The 18,948-nt window shown below is 38.3% G+C and overlaps 2 protein-coding genes across 13 annotated transcripts in view; one reads left to right on the plus strand and one right to left on the minus strand.

Annotated features, from left to right (window-relative positions):
* LOC131692701 (mitochondrial glutamate carrier 1-like) overlaps nt 1-18,948 on the plus strand; it is a 548,789-nt gene that overhangs the window by 22,071 nt on the left and 507,770 nt on the right. The gene's annotated exons all lie outside the window — the stretch shown is intronic.
* LOC131687742 (uncharacterized) lies at nt 1,133-14,630 on the minus strand. The gene is made up of 3 exons (XM_058971831.1): nt 14,360-14,630; nt 12,818-13,147; nt 1,133-1,707 (listed from the first exon to the last, which is right to left on the minus strand). Exons 1-3 carry the CDS (start codon nt 14,628-14,630, stop codon nt 1,133-1,135), a joined length of 1,176 nt encoding a protein of 391 aa, XP_058827814.1.

Here is an 18,948-nt window from a genome sequence, read left to right on the forward strand (position 1 = left end):
ATGGAGCAAATAATCACACAGCTCGGAAAAATCAATCCTGCGATAATTCAGCTGTTGGCTAGTTGGAACAACTACTGGCATAGCCGGACAACTAGGCGATTGCATCGTGACAACTAGCGGAGGGTGGTGCGTGTCGACGGGTAGAAGGGGGGATACTGACTTCTCGACCGAAATGTTGTGGTGCATCGAGCAGAAAACTAAGTCAAGGACCCGTCCGATGTGATTGGCGTGTACATTAAACTGGTTAAGATTTAAAAAATCCATTCCCTCAATTAAGGCGGAACTTGTTGGCGGTAACTGGGCAGCATTTTTAACTTGGATTACGTTGTCTTGCGATAACCAACTCAAGCGTGGTTGATTGTAATCTCCGCAAACCAAGACAGTGTCCTCAATTGATCCCTTGTCACAAAGCTCACGCACTGATGCAATGTGTGACTCAATCATACAGACATCTCTACTGTTGTCTGGAGGAATATATATTGCGCAAAGAAAAAGCTTACGTCCATTGATGAATGCCGATACGCAGACTTGTTCCAAATTAGTCCCGTGGGTAATGTTCACACGTGAACTAGAATGTTGCTGAGCAACAGCGATCAGAACACCTCCGAAGGTGGATTTCGTACTGTTGGTTTTGTTCCTATCGCAGCGGAATACATTATAGGAACTGCCGAAAAGTTGAAGAGACTCGATCCGATCATCAAGACCAGTTTCTGTCATAATAATGACATCGAAATTGCAATCGCAGCATCAACCCACGTACGTTCTGGTAATAAAGCCAGATACCGTTGAGGTGATCATGTGAAACAGTGGGAGATTGTGTCTGCAAATGGGTAAACTCTTTCAACGTGTGTGTAGCATCAGACCTAGCTTCGGGAAGACATATACGCTCTATATTTTTACCTGACGAACCAGGGTTGGCACTAGTTTCCAAATGATTTCCCGAGCTTGTAGTTTGAGGCCCAGGTAGGTTGGCGTGCGTGAACTGCAACGGCTGTAATTGCGAGGTTTCTCTCAATGTGATTGCAGTATCAATCCTAGCTTCGTGAAGACATATACTCTCGAATTTTTTACCTGGCCAACCAGGGTAGGCACTGGTTTCCTTTCCGGACAGCTCCATTATTACAGGTAATTGCTACGAGTAATCAATCCTCGATCTAGCCAGCTTTAGGCGCCTTGAATAAAGCGGGCAATCCAAACTCCACGCAGCGTGATTCTCGCTCATTTTCTCGGTGGCAGACTGTGCTGCTGCATTCATTCCAACACAGTTCACACACTTCGCGTTAGCGGCTTCGCAGTCTTTGGCTTTGTGGCCTTCCGCACATTTTGGGCAACATACTGGCTTGGAGCAGGCCTGTGCTTTGTGGCCATATTCAGAGCAATTGTAGCATCGGAAAACATCGACGTCTTCGAAGATTCGGCAGCGGTCCCAGCCAATGTTGACACGTTGAAGTTTTAGCAAGCAGTTGTAGGTGTTGGCATCAGTTTCCAATGTTATTACAAAGGGATTGTTCTTCACATGCTCTCGTTTCTGTGATTTCACGATCTTAAGCTCACAGGATTCCGGCAGACTGTTCTGTGCTTTTAGTTTTCCAATAATTTCATCCTGGGAAAACTCTTCCGAGATTCCAGTCACTTTGATTCTCGGTTTGAGCGGTTTTTGAATCTCGATGTCATATTTCTCGGAGAGCAACTCTTTGGAAGTAGACACTAGTTTTAGAGCGAGTTCGCTAGAATCACATCTAACGGCCACCGCGCCATTATCTTTAAATCTCACTTCTTTGACAGAGAATGTAGTCGGATCAAGGTTAATTCGGATGTCTTTTTTAGTTATTTCAGCTACTTGAGAAGTTTTAGGCTTGAAAATCACCGTTTGTTCAATCTTTCGCACAGTTTTTGACTTCGGTACTGGCGTTTTATTTTCACACTCAGTAAAAGCTGGCGAAAGATTTTCATTCTGCACAACGTCGTGCTCGTTATCACGGATGATTAATACTTCATTTCGTATGTAACGAAATGAAGTATTAAAGTAATTCTGAACGATAGAGAAGTCTAAATTTCTCAAGAAATATTTGGTTAAGCAGGTCTTCTGCAACAGTGGGTGAACTAGTAAAAACTTCATACCTACAGGAAGGTATCCCAGAATGTGTACTAAGAAGATTGTTTACAGAAGCGGTTTTAACCACTTCTGTGCAGTAATAATCCGCTTTTTATGTACTGGTTAGATTTGGATTCTTCTTTTAATGTAGAATACATTTAAGCTTTCAATATAGGGGTCCCGTTTCAAAATATCGGCTGCGGCGCCGCGTCAGATTTTGAACGTTAATAACTTTTATCATACTTAACAGAATGATTTGATTTTTAGGCCAATTTGTTGAAAATACGTTCCTCTATGCTGTATTAAAATTTGAAGTATGTATAACATGCACTAATAACAAAAAAATGTGTTTTGAAAAATCTTTCGAAAACGACTCGGAAAAGTGAAAATTTTCAGCCCATCCCGCACACAGCCGTCACTTTGGTAGACCAACCGAACAATAAAATAATGAAAAGTTTATATGTAGGTCCACTACATGTTTGTTCCTATGATTATTCGCATTGGGTTGCTTGACGAGAGCAGTTGGTGGGGGAAAGACGGCATATTCCTTTGGTTAGGCCATTAGAAGCCGGACGGAAAGGAAAGGCTCATGCACGGCACGAGAACGAGCGAGAAAGCGATAGTAGTGCATATTAGCGCGATTATAAAAATATCTGTCGGTCGGTTTTTCTCATCATTCGTATTCGTTCAAGTTCAAGCACTAGCAAGCAGCCAGTCCACCGAAGGAAAGCAGTTGGCGATGACGACGGTCGGAAAAAGTGCCCCAGCTACTGGTGACTCATCACAACCCGATCAGGAACTGTCGCCCTGCAAGAATTTCGCCCCAACTAAAGGGCAACAGAGAAACTAATCTGTGTTCTAATAAGAGTTAAACTGGCTCACCGTGTCCGCGGGGAGTGCGTCTGAATTATGCTCCCGCAATAAAACAATAAACGGTTCTTTACAGGACCAATTAATTGTGTTCTAATAAGAGTTAAACTGAAATTTACATTTTATGGTGTATAACAAATAATTTTCAGAAAGCTATATAAGAAATACGATGTGTGGAAAGAAAGAAAGAGAATTTAAATTATCCTCTCTCGCTCGTTTTCGTGCACTGCATTTCCATTCCTTTCTGCTGCTAATACCATCATAACGAAAACGAATGTGCGTATTCTCCCGCCATGGCCAGTGTTGCCACAATTGCATGTCGCTATTACAATTTGAATTATTTTATTGAACTATTTGGCAGCTTCCGTTGATTAACTACATAAATCGATTTGTTTGTGCAGCTCCTTGCTAGTAGCAAACTAAATATCCTTTATCAGCGCTAACAAATAACACAAAAGAATTTAAATTTGTGAAAATCTTTTCCTTCCTTCTTTTCAAATCTGCAACATTCTTTGAAAATATTGTTGGAATGTTGTTATTGAAAAACTGAACATGCAAGTTTGCTAGCACTGGCCACTAGATTGAATGCGATGGAAAGACAGAATATTCGTTTTGGTTATGCTAGTATTGGTAGCCGAACGGAAAGGAAAGGCACAAGAATGGCACGAAAACGAGCGAGAGAGCGATAGTAGTGCTTTCTCGTGTGTTCATATATGAATATTGGTCGGTCGGTTTTTCGCATCATTCGTATTCGTTCAAGCGCTAGCAAGCAGCCAGTCCACCGAAGGAAAGCAGTTGGCGATGACGACGGTCGGAAAAAGTGCCCCAGCTACTGGTGACTCATCGCAACCCGATCAGGAACTGTCGCCCTGCAAGAATTTCGCCCCAACTAAAGGGCAACAGAGAAACTAATCTGCGTTCTAATAAGAGTTAAACTGGCTCACCGTGTCCGCGGGGAGTGCGTCTGAATTATGCTCCCGCAATAAAACAATAAACGGTTCTTTACAGGACCAATTAATTGTGTTCTAATAAGAGTTAAACTGAAATTTACATTTTATGGTGTATAACAAATAATTTTCAGAAAGCTATATAAGAAATACGATGTGTGGAAAGAAAGAAAGAGAATTTAAATTATCCTCTCTCGTTCGTTTTCGTGCACTGCTTTTCCATTCCTTTCTGCTGCTAATACTATCATAACAAACGAATGTGGGTGTTCCCCCACCATCCCATGGCCAGTATCACCGCTAACAAATAAGACAAAAGAATTTAAATTTGTGAAAATCTTTTCCTTCCTTCTTTTCAAATCTGCAACATTCTTTGAAAATATTGTTGGAATGTTGTTATTGAAAAACTGAACATACAAGTTTGCTAGCACTGGCCACTAGATTGAAGGCGATGGAAAGACAGAATATTCGTTTTGGTTATGCTAGTATTGGTAGCCGAACGGAAAGGAAAGGCACAGGAATGGCACGAAAACGAGCGAGAGAGTGATAGTAGTGCTTTCTCGTGTTTTCATATATGAATATTGGTCGGTCGGTTTTTCTCATCATTCGTATTCGTTCAAGCGCTAGCAAGCAGCCAGTCCACCGGAGGAAAACAGTTGGCAATGATGACGGTCCGCAAAAGTGCCCCAGCTACTGGTGGCCCATCGCAACCAATTACCGATCAGGAACTGTCGCCATGCCAGTATTTCGCCCCAAATAAAGGGCAACAAAGAAACTAATCCGCTGGCTAACATTCCAGCGTCTGGTTCGTAAGGTTGTGTATTACTTCAAAGTCGAGCTACGCTTACAAAACTCAGCCGTGATGAAGCCAGTGATGCCTACTTGGTCGGTTTGTTTGAGGATACAAAATAGTGCGCCAAGTACGTAACTTTCTCGCAAAAGAAATCAAACTGGCTCACAGTGTCCGCTGGGAGTGGGCGTAAATTATAATAAAAGCAACGGTTCTTTTCAGGACCAATCAATTGTGTTCTAGTGAGAGTTAAACTGAAACTTTCATTTTAAGGTGTGTAACAAATTTTCAACAATCAACATAATACGTTGTGTGGAAAGAAGCAGCTTGCACACGGAACAAAAAATTAAATTATCCTCTCGCTCGTTTCGTGCACTGTTTTTCCATTCCTTTCTACTGTTATTATCAGTATTACCAAAACGAATGTGTTGTTGCATGTGTTTAAGAGAAATGTTGAAGTCGCATGCTTCTATTCGAGCTTTTTAGCAGCCTCTGTGAACTAACTGCATTAAATAATTTTTTTGTGCAGCTCCGTGCTAGTAGCAAACAAAATGGCCCTACCAGTGTCTGATTCGTGAGATTGTGCAGGATTTCAAAGTCGAGCTAAGCTTATAAAGTTCAGCCGTAATGGTACCCGAAGAAGCCAGTCTTGTCGTTTTGTTCGAGGCTACAAAACAGTTCGCCAGGCACGTAACTATCATGCCAAAAATATCCAACGATCCAGCGCATCACCATCAACACCAACGCCGATACCAAAGGTTCTTTTCAGAACCACCATTATTACCATAGACAATTATTTGAAAATTTCCCATTCAAACGTGATTCTGTTGAATATTATTAGATTTAAATTAACGTCTCGAATTGAAATCACGACGCTCCGGTTATGTGACAGACATTACCCACCCATCTTTTTTTAATATAGACACCCCATTTCAATATTTCTGAAGGAACAGAAGGTCGAGTTTGGAAAGTTTGTAGCTTTCATTGTACTTAACCAAATTACACAATGTTCGCACTAATGATTCAGAAATATGACCAGGAATCTTCTATTAGATTTGTAAGTATGTATAATTTACATGAATAAAGAAAAATTGATTTTCAGGAATCAATTATTATCTGTTCTTCCATTGGCCAGTACTACGCGACTTCCTCATGCTAACAATTAATTTCATCGTTAGCCATCTCCCTCACCAAGGCCAACAACGCCAACAAAACCGGTCCTTTTTAGGATCACCATCATTTTTGTAAAGAATAATTTGAAATATTCCTCGCCCAAATCACCTTTTGTCCGAAAATTCCAATGAGTATCAACATATTTGAAGAACGTGTTCCTTATGTATTCTACATCTCTCCGGTTATGTCGCAGACATTACCCGCCCATCTTTTTTTAACCTTCCGGAAGTCACGCTAGTGCACTGAGTGCACGCTGCTCTGAAAATCTAGCGAAATCGTCTGAGCGCACCAGCGGTTGCTTGTTCAGTGGGCCATTTGCGTGACTTCCGGAAGGTTAATAATGATTGTGTTGTTGATACAAAATCATCCAGCACTTTTTCACAACTTTAAAGTAGGGGCATAATTCAATAAAATGTCAAATAATCACAAGAAAAACAGACAGGTCTGCGAACAAATTATAGAAACCGGTTTTTGGTAAGTTTACTTGTGATTTGAGACAAACAGTTTTTTAGTCTCTCATTTGCCTGCTTATGATTTTTCCGACCAATTCGTCATTTCAGAAATTAAGTACCCTCTAAACTGCCGTTAAGATCGTATTCGTCCCATGTTCTATGAGATTCCCTCTATACATAAGACAATTATGCGTTGAACGGCAGTGAAAAGGTCAGTTGGAAATTCCATCTTGGAATATAATAAATACAAACAAATAAATAAATAAAGCGATTTTTAATGCAATATGACAATAGCAGCACACTAAAAAGGACACTAGTGTATATTCTATCTCTGCTCAAGCTAGTGCTATAAGTTAAGCAATCGTAACAGTCGCCACGATCTATGGTGAGTGATAATACACTGCCGATTTTTTTTGCGATGATCGTTTGTCTGTTTGTTGTGAGATGAGTGAAGCTTCGCAGCAAAGGGAGGCAAACTTCAGTTAAATACACTATTTGTTGATTTTAAATATTGTCGTATCCGCCCGTCTGATAGCGGAAGATGATATTGTAACTGAAGCTTGCGAAAGTCATCTTCATACAGTTCTATTATACACGGAAACCCATATTGAAAACGTTGAATTGTTAAGCAGAGTTGAGTGTTTAACCGTTAGGTAACGACATAGTACGCGAGTACCTTTCCATATTTCAATTAAAATTAAAATGTACTTTCCATAACTAGAACCTGAAACTTGGTGACATCATAGTACATCACTAGGCATCAATTTTAGTGAGATAAAATTGAAGATGTAGACCTGAGCGAACGTTTTGGTCGTTTCTACCGCATAGCAGACTGACAGGGTAATGGTCATTACTATTATAATTTTAAACTTATTCAAATATTTGTAGGTGGTTTGGAATCAGGAAGTCATCTACTTTTTTACACCTGCTATAAGGAATCGTATGAGATCTTGTTTCCGGACACCCGGTTCAGGAGGTGTGTCCCAGCTGTGAAATACTATTTGTAAATTTCAAAGAATCCTAGCAATGTGGATGTCAAAATTCTTGGGTTTGCCACAGAGATTGTTAACAATCGTAATGGGACTATCTGATAATTTGACCCCGGAGCGGTCGTCACAACTTTTTTTAGTTTCTTAATAATTCTGTCTGTCAGTGAGCGGAGCAGACAAATGACTTCAGCTGCAGACAAAAAATAGGGGCAGCCAACGTGCGCGAATAAGAAGTATCAAAGCTGTGCGTTACCTAATGCCGCTATGGACTAGCACTGAAGACGAGTGGAATTGAGTAGCGCTTAGAATTAACTCGATGGTTAGTACATGAAAGAACTTGAATAAAACAAGTTTACGCCGTTGAGAATTAGTGGATTACAAACCCCAAAATTGGTCATATAAGCAAAAAATAAGCTGCCGCAAAACAAGAGATCAGCTACAATGCGATATACTGTTATACGGTCATGAAGATTTATTTCAAGAATCGGCAATTTTTTGACGTAGGACTACGTCTTTGTTTTCGATACGGGGGTGCACTTTGCAAATGCTACAAAAATGGTATATAACAAAAAGTGGTCCAATTTTGAACGCAAATAATTCAGCCATCTCACGATAAATTTTCAAATTTTTTGCACGAATCGCCCCGAAATACTTTTAAGAATGGATTCCAATAGATAAACCCAAAGATCTTTGATATCATGGCATAAAAAATTTAAATAATATACAACCTTGTCAAAATATCGCGCAATTACACACAGAAGATAGCGCTTCCCAAGCCCGGTACGACAGATTTGTGTACCTAGCTTTTATGAATAACGTTATCATCGACTATTTAAAGAACGAATTTGGCCGGACTAGCTCAGTTGCCTGTTGAACGGCAGGCGGAGCAGATCACTGCGCTGTGTGTTTTCACAGCCAGTGTAGCTGAGTGAGAAGTCCGTTACACTGCATGTGAAGGTACGCTATCTAGTGCTATGCTTTCTTTTGTGTTGCGCTCGTTTCCAGCACACTTCTATGTACAAACTCGAATACAGTTATTCCTACACAAATCGAATGTACATTCGAGCTCCATTTGCAAACACGGTTAACATAGTGTCGTGATACTAGTTGTCTCTTTCACTCTACCCATCATCATCAGCGTTGACTCATTTTGCTTTGTTCGCTTGGGTTCAATGTTTGAGGCGAATGTAGGTATATCAAATTTGTTGGCAGGGTTACTATATTTACAGATTTTTCTGTAATGTCAGAGATTTTTTTCATAATTTTTGATCACAGATTCTTTTTCACAAATGGTAGATTTTTGGAATTTTGATGAAAATTTGATATTTTTGGAAACATTGTGATTTTTTACAGATTTTTCGGAAATTTATCACAGATTTTTTCCTGTTTCAGTCATCACAGATGGTAAAATGATATTGTTGACCGAAACATAGATATCAATATGGCATCCCTGTTTGTTAACGGATGCATGTGTAACCTGCATGATAGCAATCTGTGCTTTCATTGCGCAAAGACGAAAGCTTTCTTAGCAACAAATTTATGCGGATCGATGGAAAGCACAGATATATGATTAAGACCACTGCATTCGCTACATTTGTATACGTGCTTTAGGAAAGTTAAAATGATGACAAAATGAAACTTGAAAGCTTGTTCTATACATGAAATGTGATTATATTGTCTAAAATTTGATTTTTCTTCACCGGTCCGGGTTTTTTTTTACCACACACAATTGAAAAGTTTTTACAATTTTTGAAAGCTGATCTTGTGCTATAAAGATTTAGTTTCAGGTGTTAGTTGTTCGGTCACGATTTTCTGTCTTCTTTCTTCAGATCTTCTCAAATAAGTTTAATTGGATTCGATCGCCTGCTACCAATGAAATAACTTGATAACCAAGAAGGTTTGGTTCAATATGTAACATTCGATGTTGATTGGTTGTGCTTAAACTATTCGTAAGAAATATATTTGATTTAGAGGAGACTTGATCCCCTTTTTTATTTTTCAATCCTACTCCGTGGAATGATACAAAAACTATGTATTTTTTGTAGTTTTATATTGTTTCTAGGGTTGACTGATAATCATAAAAAAATTACATGGAAATATTATACTGAACATGAGCTATGAGCATTTTTGGAAAACAACAAAAAACTGGAAAATTCTTTTATTAGTGGAGACTCGATCCCTAATTTGGGGACACTTGATTATTTTTTGAAAACGTGTTTAAAAGAGCATATAGGGTAATAATCCTATTTTTACCCTTTTTCTATTATCATTCTACCCATCTGACGCCTTTGGTTAGAGCAGCGTCTGCCATATTTGCTCAACAAATGGTGTTGCGATAAATGGGGTACTCGATTAGAGTTTGTGCTGCGCTCAAACAGAAGATTTTCACCATTCTCAAGACAATTTTGTTATTATATTGGTTCTTAATAAGAGGCGAATGATCTTAAGGCTAAAACCTCTATAATAGAAATAAAAAATGGCTCCTAATAACAAAGCAAAGAAGCTGAAATAATAAAATTGAAATAATGTGGTACCCCTCCCTAATAGGACAAAAATAGGTACCTAACCCCATTCAATGTTATAAATGTATTGTGGTATTGATTACATTGTTGTGATTACATATTACTATTTTTGTTACTACATATTACGCATCTCTCACAAGACTTTTTTACGAATTCCCCAAATCTTTGTGCAATTATTTGAAAGCTGTCGTCATTATGGTTGAGGAACGTCAAATGTGGGATGCATGGTTGCTACGTATACCGTAGTAAACAATTACAGTTAAGTTTCTGTACGATGAAGCGTTAATTTTTGACAGTATTTTTTTTTGTTATTTTATGGCACCAATCGTTTCAATTGTTCTGGTGTGAATTTGGTTATTTTCAGCGGTGTGTATGAAGCATGGCGAAGGGGATCAAATCTCCACGAATTTGAAGGGATCAAGTGAACCCATAGCATCTATTTCAGCAAACTTTAGTACAAGTATAGTTGAACAAAAAAATCAGCTCAATCGTAACGTATTCATATAATTGACATTCTCCTGTAATTCTGTATGCAAAATTATAGTATGTAGTGGGTGACTTTATCAATTGTATAAAAGTTTGAAAATTAAGAAAATAAATCTTCTTCAGTTCTTCTGAGATGTTTTTCTTTGAATCGGTAAAAATTCGGTAACACATGTCCAATTTATTTTTTTGTGTTAAAGAAACTTATGTTTAGATAAAGCTGCGCAACTTTCTAGTATATTCGATTAATGTATTCTGATCCGCCTTTGAGTTACAATGATGGGATCAAGTCTCCCCGGGGATCAAGTCTCCTCAGTCTCCCCTATTATTACTCTAAATGTGCTAAGAAAATAAATATTTTACATTAAGTAGTATAGTCCTACGTTTACAGTTCGTGCAACCCCATATGGCTGTCCCTAGTAGTTTTTAAAGAATTTATTGATTTATTATTTTGGAAATGCAACTAAATTATCAACAATATGTTCGATTTAATAGGCATAATTACTCTACCACTCTGTATCTCTAACATTATTGACCTATCTTTTTCGTCTACAATTTGTAAACATAAAAAATACCCACGGTTCGGCCTGTTGATAATACCGTAAGAAAACTCCAAGTATTTCTGTAGGTAGGTTTGAGTTAACTTTATTTGATTCTTGTTCGTCAAGTTATATAATGCTAACATAGTTCGATATCGATTGATATTTCATGCACTGTTTGTCACAGTCCCTTATTGACTGCCATACCCTGTCATACCCTCTGCCTATAGTAAACAACACATCCATGCGCGGCGTCCATATGCAAAAGCTCAAGTTACCCACTTGAAGCTTTTGTCACATGACGTTCTGTCAGATGACATCTCAGAGCTTTCTATAGCACGTTCCGTATGACAGTTCTTACTGTCAACTGCCGTCCCGTGAATGGCAAATTCAATAGTAATTCTTCAAAAGGGCTAATGAGACTTTTGTAAACAAACTTATTTCGCTCATTATTCCGCTACCGAGTTGAATTTCATGAAAAATACACATGAATCAACATCTTTATCCTTGGTAGAATCAATTTCAAATGTTTTCTGTGTTGAAATGATAACAAATTAGAAGAAATCAGCAAAACAAAAGTTTGTTTACAAATCTTATTAGCCCTATTCAAATGTTGATATGGAATTGTTTATATACAAAGAATATTTCGTACGTATATCACTGCGAAATATTCTTTTTCAACACTTCCCCACAATTTGCACATTCACTACAACGAATAACTTTCTGTGTATATTTTTAGGTAACCCCTTAGTGAAGGCATCTGCAGGTTGATCGACGCTTGGGATGAAGTTGTGTTAACCACACTCCTTCTTTCGTAGCAGCGCAAAGTGCTATCAGTTCTGCTGCACTTGTTGATAAGCTTACAGTCGGTTGTCGTTTCGTTGACCACGAAATAAGATTACCGTATAGTAGAAATGCGTATCCTGAAACTGATTTCCTATCATCAGGATCATTTGCAAAATCTGCATCGGCAAATCCTTCTAAAGCTGGATATTCGCTATTTGATGAATAAATTATTTTTGTGTTGCTCGTTCCCCTCAAATATCGCAATATTCGTTTTAATCCTGACCAGTACCAATCGGTGGCGCAGTTAGCATATTTGCTTAGGGTGTTTACCGCAGAGCAAATATCAGGTCTAGAAGTTAGTGAAAGATATTGTAGGCATCCCAGCAGTTCTCTGTATGGCTCTTCAGTGATTTTTGCCTCAGATTTTGACCATTTCGTGTTGATATCCAATGGTGTCCCCACTGGTTTACAATCAGCCATCCCAAATCTACTAAGAAGTTTCTCCACGTATATTGTTTGAGAAATTTCAATAGTCTGGCTTTCCAAATCACGATTTATCTCCATTCCCAGGAAGTGCTTAATCTCTAACATGTCTTTCATTTGGAATAACCTTCCAAGTTTCTTTTTAATCCACGTAATTGCTTCGATGTTTTTGGCAAGTAGTAAAATGTCGTCTACATATAGTATTACTATAATGCCTCTAGATTTTGACTTATAGATGCAGTTGTCATTTTTGAGAGGGACAAAACCTAGTGTTTTCATTGCATCATCAAAATGTTTATTCCAAGATCTGCTTGCCTGTTTCAATCCATACAAACATTTGTGTAGACGAACAGTTTGTCTTTGCGCATTTACGTTTGGTGGAAGTTTCATATATATTTCTTCTTCTAACTTCCCATGTAGAAATGCAGTTTTGACATCCATTTGATGTACTAACAATTTATGCTCGTTAGCAATGGCTAGGGCTAACCGAACACTCTCTAGTTTGGCGACTGGTGCAAATGTTTCACAGTAATCGAATCCAGGACGCTGTGAACACCCTTTTGCCACTAATCGTGCTTTATATCTTCCATCTTCTTTCATTGAGAAAACCCATTTTGAGTTAATCGGTTTAAATCCTTTTGGCAAACAGTTAACCACTGTCCAAGTGTCATTTTGATGTAATGCATCAAACTCTTCTTGAATAGCATGCTTCCATTCTTGCCAATCAAATCCTCAATAGTTTGCGGAATCTCTTCGTTGAAAATCATTGCTGTTTTTGCTGTATAATCCGAATACCAACCCGGTATCTTTCTCTCCCTCTTGCTTCGACGCAATGATTGACCATCATCGACGTCCTCTCTTTCGTCTGTTGGATTTTCATTTGTACTTTCATAGTCAGTTTCGCCAACTGATTCTTCAAGTGAATCTAGATTATCTTGCTCTGTTTCGATGAGTGTGCATTCTTCATGCTGTTCTTCATCAGAAGGATGTATAGCAGCATCCTCGTCTTCGTTCTGTTCTCCTTGGTTTAAGCGTGTACATCTAATTAAATCTTGACCAGATGATTCTACGAAATCCATGTTTGTGTGGTCAATATCTTGATTGGCTCTGGTAGATTCATTGAATACTACAATTTCTATTGAACGCGTATCCTTGTTTCATAATCTAAAACCATTATTCGCGTACCCCACAAATATCAAAGGTTTTGTTTTGAAATCTAATTTCTGACGCCTCTCTTTAGGTATTTGTTTAAATGCTTTGCACCCAAAAACTCTTAAATGATTCAAGTTTGGTCGCTTTTTGAACCATTTTTCATACGGAGCTTTGTCCTCTTCTATCCCACTTGTTGGAGATCTATTGATTAGATATGTTGCTGCATATAATGCTTCTCCCCACATATCTTTCGCTAATCCACTTTCGTAAAGCAAAGCTCTGACCTTTTCCATTAAAGATCTGTTCATACGTTCACTTACACCATTTTGCTGCGGTGTGTATGGAACAGTGAACGTCATTCTAACACCATTTCTTTTGCAATGAGCTTGAAATTCGTTACTTGTATATTCCCCTCCATTATCACACCTTAGCATTGAAATACGTCTTTCGAAGAATGCTGTCACCATTGCTTCGAATTCTTTAAATTTCTCGAAAACCTCCGATTTCTGTTTCATGAGGTAAACCACGAGAAAGTGCGTATAATCATCTGTAAAGGTTACAAAGTAACGATAGCCATCATAGGTTTCCTGCTCCATGCTTCCACAAACGTCCGAATGTATGAGTTCCAGTGGTCGTTTTGATCTTGGCAGCTGCAATTGTTTAAATTTGGATGCAGCCTGCTTCCCCGCCATACAACCATCACATACATTTGTTTCACTAATATTTCCAGAAGTTAGATTGATACCCTCAACCATTCTCTTCTTAATTAGTTTATTCAAACTCGTATCACTGATATGGCCAAGTCTTTTATGCCATGTTTCCAAACTCACCTTTCCAATCAATGCCAAGCTTGTTCCATCTTCCACCGACTATTCTTCCCGAAATAAATCAAGGTGGAATAAACCATCAACGAAGATTCCTGAACCAATTACTTCATCTTCAAATTCAAAGATAACCTCTTCATCTGTAAAAGTAACCCTTTTACCATTTTTTCTAACCCTTCTAACCGAAAGGAGATTTTCTTCAAGACCCGGAGTAAAAAGAACGTTGTACAATTTCAATTCTTTTATTGTATTGTTACCCACAACACTCTTTAATCGCATTTTTCCAACTTTTGTAGCCCGTAAATTCTGGCCCGCTTTCGCCGTCGAAATGGTGATTGGCTTCTCTAATTCTTGGACATCTTCCAGCAGCTTCTCGTCATTAACCATATGGTCGCTTGTTCCTGAGTCAATTACGAATCTGACTCTCCTACCACGATCCGCTTTGGTCATCATTGCAAAGCTCATTTTAGGCTCCATCTTTTGCTGCTTCTTGAACTTATCTTTCTCCTTCGCGTTAAACTTTTTCATTAGTGGGCATTTATTTTTAAAATGCACAGTTTCGTTGCAACCGAAGCATCGGGTTACCTCTCTTCTTGGCTTGTATTTTGAAGACAGTGCAACGTTTTTGACATTAAAAATGTCTTACTCCACTATCTGGGGCTAGGTGTCATTCTAAAATCTAAACTATCTCCCATGTAACGAAACTATGTAAGGTTTGCACGCTTATACTTCCGATATTACTAGATGGATTTTAATCATTCATACACCAACCGATTCAGAAACACCTAACTTAAATATTGGTAATAATTTAATATCTCCCCAATAAAAGTAGACTTTTGGAAATTGGTAAAATTAAAAAGTTCACGAAAAACGGGAAAAATACCATTCGTGACGCAGATTTCTCAGACAAAGCCGTCAAAAGAGGGCAGCTTAGTTGCTCAATGAAACACGAAAAGTCATAAATAGAAGCAACGCATGTCCGTTTAAATCAGTCGTTGCTCTTATCCCACACGAGCAACGTCGTCTCCGGGCGATGCAATAAGCGCTATCGATTTTCGGTAACGTTGGCATTTGCACACACTCGCACCTAAGTGACTAAACCATATACGGTTAGTTTATAAATAGAGGTGACGCGTACCCGTTTGAATCAGTTTTTGTTCTTATGTCGAACGGGTAAGATCATGGCTGCAGCGTCTGGGCACTACAATAAGCGGTAGACGCTATGCACTTTCGGCAGCGGTGGTCGTGTGCGGATTTTTCGGGTACCAAAACGGTGTCACAGAATGATTTGCAAAGTGGGTGGGCGGGGTGGTTTGGATTTAATTCAATACGGTGTGTGCTGCTTAAGAGTGTTGCGTTTGAAAAAAATATATTTTTATGCATGCGTGTGCGTTGTAACTTGTTAATCCATGTTTACGGCGCTTTGTAGCTGCGTAGGGTAAAGAGCCTATTGGTTTTCATATTTCGGTTATATGTTTTTTATCAGTTAGGCATCTGAAAACGTTCTTCTGTAGTTATTGCACTGTTCAGCAGCGTAGTATTTTTATAGGAGAGTACACTCAGGTTTTTTTACGCGGATTTTGAAATTTACGCGGTTTTCATTAACGCGTTTTTTTTAAATTTACGCGGTTTTCATTTACACGGCCTCTATCCCCTGCGTGAAAAATCTGAGTGTAATTGCATCGGAAACAATCACATTCCCAGCAGAACTTTTTGTTTTCTAATTTCAAACACTTTTGCTTCGTACTGCACACAACGTAAAATTTTAAAACAGAACTTACCGTCCCAGCAGCAGTTGAAGCGGGTGTTCTTTTTCGATTCAAATTCAAGCCATGTCTTAAGCGTTACTGGACTTAAAATTGTTTTCCCAGTTTAACCAGTCAGAATATCTGTCCTAGCCTATGTATTTAAAACACAGTTCTAATTGCGTTTTAAGGTATACAACAAATACGGTTGGGTATACTAATTTAAATTTTAAAATAAATCTGTTTTAAATTATGAAACAAACCGCTGTACTGAAGATATAATTATGTCAGTCCTATTACCACATAAAACACCTATATAATATAAAACGCTGCAGAATTGGTTTAATAATACAATGTTTACACTACAGAGTTATAACACGTTTTAATAATTAGCAACAAGAAAAATGTCACCAAGATGGCATAAAAACCCGTTTTAACTGGTAGTGCGAACGTTGCATAACAATGTAATTTATCAAATAATTTCATTTTTCCACCACTAATCGATTAAGAAATACTTAAATTTAAGATTGTTTACTTAAGTTCATTAGTACATCATTGAAAATTTAAATGGAAAATGAAATTTCATATTTTATGGAGAATCTGTATATTTCCGTTGGCGGGCGTGGGTTTCCTCATCACAGCTCTCAATATGGAACTTTTCTTTTGAATATATTTTCTGGACAGCCTATTTTTACTAGATGGATCAGCAAAATAATGCCAATCACCTAGTGATATACTTGATTAATTAATAGATTACCGTTAAAAGACCTTCAATAAATTATGTTTTAATGGGGAGGGTATATAGCAAATTGTAACATATGAAAACAGGCGAGTGAACAAGAACGTGTGTCGATATGTGTGATAGATAAAATTCATTTGCACGCTCTTGAAAAAAGCTATATTTTTAATGTCACCGTGGTCGTGTCCTGTACACAACCCTTTAATTTTCATTTCTGCTTGCTTCTCTTCCCCAGCTTCAGCATCAATAAACATTCGTTTGATTTCCATGATCGGCTTGGCACACAGTTCTTCATTCGTCAGTACCATCAGAGCGCCTTTGACGTGTCGGTACTTGTCTGGCATGGAGATCAGTAGAGCATGAACTTTTTCCGATGCTGTCATTTTTGAACCCATTCGATCTAGCTCGCGAATAATCAGATCGTACTCATCAAAAATCATGGACAATTTGTCGTGATGTCTTTGTTTGATGGTATACAACCGGTCCCGCATATTAACCATAGCGGCTGTAACCATAGCGGCGTATACGCGGATTGCAAGTGTACGCATTCGAAGGGGTGGTTGTGTGCAAGAGACCCCGCTCTCTTGCTATTTAAATAATGCATGGCGGGCTCAGATAAATTCATCATTTGGTTAATTTTCTTTTGGCAGGCGGTAGTGCGATTGACGATGACGATTTGAATAGCATTGGTTGTTGGGCTGTGTGAGGGAGATGATGTTGGCTTATTGGATACTGATATAATATGTTTCTGCCGTTGATTTGATACTCGGGGCAAACTGGGACAACTTTTTACATATCATCTATGTATATGCTGCTATAAACACAGTTTAATTGTATAACTGCTGCATGTATGATGGGACTTGTACATCCACATTAAGACCGGTTTATTTCATGTTCAGCTAAATGATTTTACTTATTTCGCAGTTCAACTAGTGAAATGCTCCATTAAAATAATGTCCTGGCACTACATTCATTGTTGGTCATTGTTATACGTGGCAATTGCAGGGTTATTGCAAAAACTTCACGCTAAGAAATCTGCTTCGTGAAGGTTTGAACATATAGGGCATTCGCCTTAAGTCTCTAATGATGACATTCCACGCGCAAATGCCCTTCTACTGGCTCTTAACTGTAGAGTGAGTTCAATTTACAGTAGTCCAAAAACTCTTTGTTATCCGATATCCCTTAATTTACTTTATTTGTTCATGCCATACTTTAAAGTGGCCTATTTCAAAAAAACATTCAGCAAGACGAATGCGTTTTGATACCACTATCCTAATAAAAAAAAAATATACACGAACTTTAACCCATATAATCCAACGATTCCACATATTGTTTGGATTATACCCTGATACCCGTTAGGCTCTTGGATCATAAGACGTTTATTAGGGTATACATATGCGCAATGAAATATTCAATAATCAGGGCCGGTGGGTAATAGTTGGCGTTGTTTTCAGTTTTCAATTTTTACCGCTTTGATGTAGGTAGATCTTGCAAAATAAAACACGCGGCATGAAAGAGCAGTTTGTTGGCAACATCTCTGATTTTTTTTTAAAAGTGTTTGATGCATTGGCTCTATTTTTAGAGACAAAAAATATGTAACGCGGAAAATCCGCCACCTTACCCCGGCCTCGGGGTAAGTTGGCGGTATTTAAGGATACGCCAAAAACTAAGCAAACAAATGGAGATGCAATTACTTCAAGGGTCCTTTTGTAACATGCTGAATGTCTTTTCGAGAAAACTGTATATTAACCGACATTTACTATTATACTTCAGTTTCAATACCCCGACATTTTGACTTTGACTAGTACTCCCTACTCAAAAGCAAATTTTCATGCAATTGGTCGGAATAAATGTCTCCTACATTGGTGAGATACACAATAAATTTTCTTGCTTTGGAGTGAATTCCAGAAATAAAATTTTTGATGACTTTTTCGGCACTGTAAATAGTACCGCCAACTAATCCCGCGTGCAGCACCGCCAACTTACCCCAATCGTATATTTTATTAAAAACTATTTAAAAAATAACTTTTGTTTGTGGATAGATGTAATATCTAAAAGGATACTGAAAGCTCTTTTCGCGCGCTATCGAAAAATACAATTATGCGGGAAATAGATTGAAAATCACCCTAAATAACGCAAAGTATTTAAAATTTAGAAAATTTACTTGGTATGCTCGAAAACACAATATCACCCACAACTTCCACCAAACAAATCGTTTGGCAACATACACATATTAGATGACGGGTTTCACATAACTTGAGGTACACAAGAAGAGTCAGCGCTATATGTCTTATTGAAACAGAAAAAAATGGATCCCGCCAACTTACCCCAACCGCCAACTAGCCCCGGGCTCCCCTACTAT

The sequence above is a fragment of the Topomyia yanbarensis genome, chromosome 3, assembly GCF_030247195.1.
Source record: "Topomyia yanbarensis strain Yona2022 chromosome 3, ASM3024719v1, whole genome shotgun sequence".
Classification (NCBI taxonomy): domain Eukaryota; kingdom Metazoa; phylum Arthropoda; class Insecta; order Diptera; family Culicidae; genus Topomyia; species Topomyia yanbarensis.

Excerpts from the sequence above, each read along its gene's own strand:
- LOC131687742 (XM_058971831.1), bottom strand. The coding sequence starts at position 14,630 with ATGAAAAAGTTTAACGCGAAGGAGAAAGATAAGTTCAAGAAGCAGCAA. Across the intron at positions 13,148-14,359 it reads GCGATTAAAGAGTGTTGTGG|GAGAACAGAACGAAGACGAG; the intron begins GTAACAATACAA and ends GCTTAAACCAAG. Across the intron at positions 1,708-12,817 it reads AAGCATGCTATTCAAGAAGA|TGTCTACTTCCAAAGAGTTG; the intron begins GTTTGATGCATT and ends CTCTAAAACTAG.